The sequence below is a fragment of the Lactuca sativa genome, chromosome 4 (assembly GCF_002870075.4).
Source record: "Lactuca sativa cultivar Salinas chromosome 4, Lsat_Salinas_v11, whole genome shotgun sequence".
NCBI lineage: Eukaryota > Viridiplantae > Streptophyta > Magnoliopsida > Asterales > Asteraceae > Lactuca > Lactuca sativa.
This window is the reverse complement of record NC_056626.2, coordinates 89,222,021-89,228,083: the sequence shown is the minus strand read 5'-3', so window position 1 is coordinate 89,228,083 and position 6,063 is coordinate 89,222,021. Positions and strand designations below refer to the sequence as shown.

The 6,063-nt window shown below is 37.4% G+C and overlaps 1 protein-coding gene across 1 annotated transcript; it reads left to right on the top strand.

Moving 5' to 3' along the window:
• The first annotated feature begins 523 nt into the window (after positions 1 to 523).
• LOC111919503 (uncharacterized) lies at positions 524 to 1,843 on the top strand. The gene has a single exon (XM_023915057.3). The coding sequence runs from the start codon at positions 980 to 982 to the stop codon at positions 1,754 to 1,756; it is 777 nt and encodes a 258-aa protein (XP_023770825.1). The 5' UTR covers positions 524 to 979; the 3' UTR covers positions 1,757 to 1,843.
• Positions 1,844 to 6,063: the final 4,220 nt, after the last annotated feature.

Genomic DNA, 6,063 nt, shown 5'->3' with positions numbered 1-6,063 from the left:
ACTCATGACCTCTCAAATAAGAGAGTCACTCATTATCGAGAGGCCAAAGGCCCTTTGGTTATCATTGTTTAGTTTTACTGATACATTTACTTACTCCCTCTTGTTTGGTTCGTATGCGGATTGTGCGGATTTTTAGATGCATTTAAATCTAATTTGTTGTATACATCTTTATCTTTATGTCTTTGCCCCTTTTACAGGTTTTAGGTTGCTTATGTTGGAGATATCTATGTGATGCAATCGTTCTACTTCTTATGAAGACATGAGTCCCAATTATCAACATTCAACTATCTCCTACCGTATGTCAATGAAATTCTCAATGTATGTTGTTATTGTAGTAAATACATATTTTAATTGGGTAGGTTTTTCTTTTTCTTTTTTTTTTTTTTTTTTTTTTTTTTTTTTTTTTTTTTTGAAATATGGATGTGTGGCCCCGTTAAAATTGCCAAAATTTACCCTTTAGCATTTGGGGAAAGGTAGAATATATCTATTTTCACATTGCACCTTACACCATTATTACTCTTCAAGAAACGGTCTTCTTTTTTTCCTTACATTTTCCACTACTCTATTCGCTTTTCACAAACAATTAATCACAATAAATTATTTTGAACAATTTTGCCTCCTATTTAGATTAGTGAGAACGACCAATAAATTCAGCACCATCTCCATTGACTCAAAATCCCATTTTCACACCGCACTCACTTCACTTTCTCTCAACAGTCAACACCCCTCCAACGACTCTTTTCAACTACCACCACCACCTCCTCGGCTTCTCCCCTGAAACCATCCCAGACCACCACCCAAAATGGCGTCCACTTCAATCTTCTTCATCTTAGAGTTTCGATCTTTTTCAAGTTTTACTTAACGGGTTGTGTCATCGTTGATTAAACCACCGTATCACCACCCAATTCTACCGGAAACCACCACCCTCATTTCTAGTTTCATATTGATCAAAGTCCCGATCTTTATCAATTTCTAAATAATGGGTTGTTTTGTCAGCACAAATAAAACTCCCCGATCTCCTGAATTCAACCGTCATTCATCAAAATCAAGCAGAGCTCCGCCACCAGTAGACGAAGAGACGGTGAAAGAAGTGCTTTCTGAAACTCCCAACCACAAGCATTTCTTAAAAATCGAAGATGAACCCAGAAAGAGTATACCCCGACGGAGCCTTCACAAGATCCAGGATCAACAGCATAACAATCTTGACGATCTTAATCTCTCTGAGATCTGCAGTACGATGAGCGAGAATGTCTCAACCACCACATTTGAAGAAGAAAATGAGGTTATTCGCAGGAGAGTGACTGACAGATCTCCGGCTAAGCGAAGGAACCAGCAGCAGAATTCCGGTGAGCTTCGAGCGGTAAGAAATTCCCCGGTGAGAGGCAAGCAACAGTCTCCCGGTCGTATCAGATCCGTAGGTGAAATAAACAACCGTGGTTCCGGGTTTGGCTCTAATGGCCGACAAAGGCCGGTGTCGGGAACTGGACAGGAATCTCGATCAAGATCTCCGGCGAATCGTACGACGGTCAGAGGAGGAGGTGGTGGGACTAGAAATGGAATAGGAAGGAGCCCGTCTAAGAGGAAGACAGAAAACTCTCCCGGTCGATTCAGGTCGGGTTTGCCGGAGAGTGTTCCGAAACCCGATTTAGGTTCGGGTATAGAGATAGAAGAGAGTAACTGGGCTCCACCAGACAGAAACGACGACGAATCATTTGAAAACCCCCTTGTGTCCTTAGAATGCTTTATATTTCTATAGAAATCGTTTAGTATTCGTGTTACATCCTCCGAATTTCATTTTCAAGAGTCATTCTAGTGATAATTGACATAATTTGAATATCGTATACTTTAATGTTTAGTTAAAAATGATTTTAAACCACGAAAACATCGATTGTAATGTGTTAGTATTAGAGTTAATGAATATCAAATAAGAGTCGGGTATTCATTGGATCCTATCGTACTTTTCGAAAATGGATATTCTACAAAACATAAAGTCTATACATAATTGAGAAATTAGATATCAGAGATAATGCAGTTAAAACGGTCATTTTTTCCGGGAAAAGTCGAGTCAGTTGGTTTTGGTGAGAATAACAAGGAATATATCCATTTCACAAGCTCGCAATATATCTATGCAATTTAGTTGAGATTATTTCAAGTTAATTATAATCACACTACGTTTTTATGACACTAGATCACCGACATAGAAGGTTTACCAGATTCTGTAAACTAATTTTGGTTTTTTAGTAAATACATTAAGGTTTGTCAAATAAGATTTCATATCCATTATATACTCTTTAAATGAGAAACATACACATGATGAATTCTCTTACTGTTTATTTAACCGAAAATGACCTAAAAGAGTAATATAGTTTTACATGTTTAATTCTTTTTATTTTTTCTTCTTGTAAAATAAGTCTTTGGACTTGTCGATTTTGTATACAATCAATCTTTATTACTGGTTACTACAGAGGTTTAGTTCTTAATTTCTACACATTTAGTATTTATTTATTTACTTATTTATTTTGCAAAATAAGTCTTTATTGTTTTTGTATATATTTAGTCCTTGTGATTGATTTGTTCATGTTTTGTTCACGTGACATCTTACGTAGGACAATCATTAATAAGGTGTTCTCATATTAGGCTCGTCTTGGCAGTGAAATCATCTACCCTTAATAACATTGTACTTTTGATATTAGTAACTGTTATAGTAAAATGCCAACTATATTTAATATAAATACCAATTTCATTCAATAGCTATATCAATTATATTACATCAGATGAAGAAAATACATTAGTCAAAATGATTCCAATACTAATACCAATTAAATTTCATTTCATTACAGAATATTACAACTTATTTGAACCATATCATTAAATAAATTCTTCTTCAGCTCATTCACTTCTTTCTTGAGACATGAAACCTCATCTTTAAGAGTTACACGCTTATCTTCAAAATTCAGGATTAATTTGACATGTTCTTCATCCACATATTGCCGACATTTTCACTTTTTAACTGTTTATTCGGTAACAGAAAACAATTTTTATGCAGGTAAGAAAGATAATCAATTTAAAAAGAACAAGAAACTCATTTGCTGAAAAATGGTTAGGATCGACATACCAAGGAATTAGGGAAGTATCTAAACTTTTTTATAGGGTGTTGTTTTGTCTACGAGAAAAGTAGGGCACCGACATTATTTGACCACCGAACAGAAAACTCATTTCTTGGAGAAAACTACGGCACCAACATTATTTGATCAATTCGTAAATTAGGTTACTAATATAAGTACAGATGAGTGGTCATCAGAACTAAATTTATGCAAAAACAACAAGGACTTCTTTTGCAAAAATAATAATAAATAAATAAATAAATAACATTAAGGACTAAACGTGTAAAACTGAGAACTTAACATTGAATAGCCGGTCATAAACAACAAGTTCAAAGACTTAGTTTACAAGAAAAAACAAATAAGGACTAAACATATACAAAATGATAACTATATTACCTTTTTAAGTCATTTTCTCTTTCTTTGGACAAATACTTTCAAGTTTGGTAAAACATAAGATTCAACTAGGGGTGTTGATCGAGTAAAATTTTCGGGTTTTGGGTAGAACGGGTCGTGTAGTTCGGGTATTTCCTTAAAATAATAATACCTGATACCCGACCTATATTGTAATTTGGGTTCTCGGGTTTCGGGTATTTGGGTTTTAGGTCGGGTCGGGTATTTTTGGGTATACCCGAAAATTACTTAACTGTCACTTATTGATTTTTTTAATTCTTTTTTGTAATTCGGTTGCTTTAATAAAAATTTGGGTAACAAAATATTCCATACATTTAACAAATACATATACGATAACAATACAAGTCATTATAATATGTTATGTGATTTTTGCATTCCATTTCAAATTTTGATAAAAAAAATAGTTTATGGAGTACATGATCAATTTTGATCAAATTTGGATTAACCAAACATGTTACATGATTTAATGCAAAAGGTGAATACATAAAAGTTATAAATAAAAAATTTAGCATGTTATCTAAATTGCAGGGACGAATTCTATAGCTATATTTCAATTCAAAAAGAAGAAATGACAAAGAAGAAACAAGTCCATAGTTGAAAAAAAATAGATCCATAGTACACAAAGAAAATGAAGGGGAATCTAACATTTTATTCATTTTCATTATACTTGTTGTAACATTCTGTTCAAAACTTCATTTCATTTTGAACAATTTCTTTTGTATTTATTATATACCGTTCAAATAACCAAGCCATATAACATTTGGTTTAAACTATAAGGAACAATAATTATGTAAAATAATTATACAATTTTAATACTTATTATAACCAGTTTATTAATTTGTTTTTTTCTTTTTAAATCGGGTATTCAGGTCTAACACCCGAAATCAGAAAGGTCAAGAAAGGAAAGGAAAAACCCTAAATTAAAAGAGGGTTGACTCGTCGAGTCTAGGGAGGAACTCGGCGAGTCGGAGCGGGATCCGGGTGTAAAGCAAGTGACCGACTCGGCGAGTCGGCAAGTGGACTCGGCGAGTCAGGTCTGGGTTGGGAAACCCTAATTTCGGGACTTGGTACCCTATTTAAGCATCTTAATCTCTTTCCTAGGGCTCATTTGCGGCCCTATAGTCCAGAACCAGAAACCCTAAGCCTCCATTGTTGTTCAATCAAGTTTTCTTGCCAATTTGGGTGATTTGAAGGAAGAAGGAAGAAGGCACTCTTTGGGGATTCAAGAATTGGCAGAAGATCCAGAGCTTGTGAGGTCTTCCAGAGCATTTGAAGGTAATGAGTCGCTACCTTCCCTCTTTTGCATATAGATCAACCTTTATCTTGGGATTTGGGACTTTTAGGACAAGTTTATGAGCTATTCCGAGTTAGAAGCCCAGATCTGAAGTTGCTACTTCAGATCTATGTGTATCTTGACCTGGAGAATCATACAGCATCAGTTTATGGGTTGATTGTTGAGCCCCTTTGTCTCAAACCTTAGTTTATAGTGATTTGAGCCTAGATCTCGTTAGCTACACGTAAAGTTTGCCACTTTACGTAAGGAATAGGCTTTAGAAGAGTGGATCTACAGTTTGGAGTCCATGCATGACTCTAAAGTCCTCTGCATGTATGTAGATCTAATGGGACTCGGCGAGTCCTTCGAGTGGACTCGGCGAGTAGCTTGAAGATGAGGAGGAACTCGACGAGTGGGATGAACAGCTCGTCGAGTCGGATGAAGTTAGGCATGAACTCGGCGAGTTGGAAGAACAACTTGACGAGTTGGTTGAAGATTGCCTTGGACTCGGCGAGTCTATTCTTGGACTCGGCGAGTCAGGTCGCGAAACCCCAAACCCTTCGAGTTGAAACTCGAATCAGTGAGTCGGGTGGAGACTCAGCGAGTTGGACAGGTCAGGACTCGGGAATAGCTGACTCGGCGAGTCGAGTCGCGAATAGAAAGACCCTGAGCATATGAACTCGGCGAGTTATTAGGTGGACTCGGCGAGTAGGGTTGACCTGGAAGGTTGACTTTGACCAGGATTTTGACCTTGACCAGAGTTGACCTAGTTGACCTTTGGAGGTCAGTTGGACTAAGTGTTATTTTGACATTGGTAGCTCAAGGAGCTAGTGGAGCAGCAGTTCGGAGTCATAGGTCAAGTAGCAGTCAAAAGGATTAGCAACATCAGTTCAGCAGTCTCAGGTGAGTTTCCTTCCAGTAGGAACGGGTCTAAGGCCACAATGCCGGCCCATTCAGTTAGCCGTAGTTTCTGGACTTCGGTCCAATGCAGTAGTTAGTATGTTTGACACCTCCGTGGCTTAGACAGGATTTATGTGTTTATGCTAATTGATATGTTATGCTATGCTGTGTTCAGTCAGTCAGCTTCGGACTTCGGTCCGATGTAGGGGACAAGGTCCCAGTTAGTCAGCTTCGGACTTCGGTCCGATGTAAGGGACAAGGTCCCAGTCAGTCAGCTTCGGACTTCGGTCCGATGTAGGGGACAAGGTCCCAGTCAGTCAGCTTCGGACTTCGATCCGATGTAGGGGACAAGGTCCCAGTCAGTCAGCTTCAGAC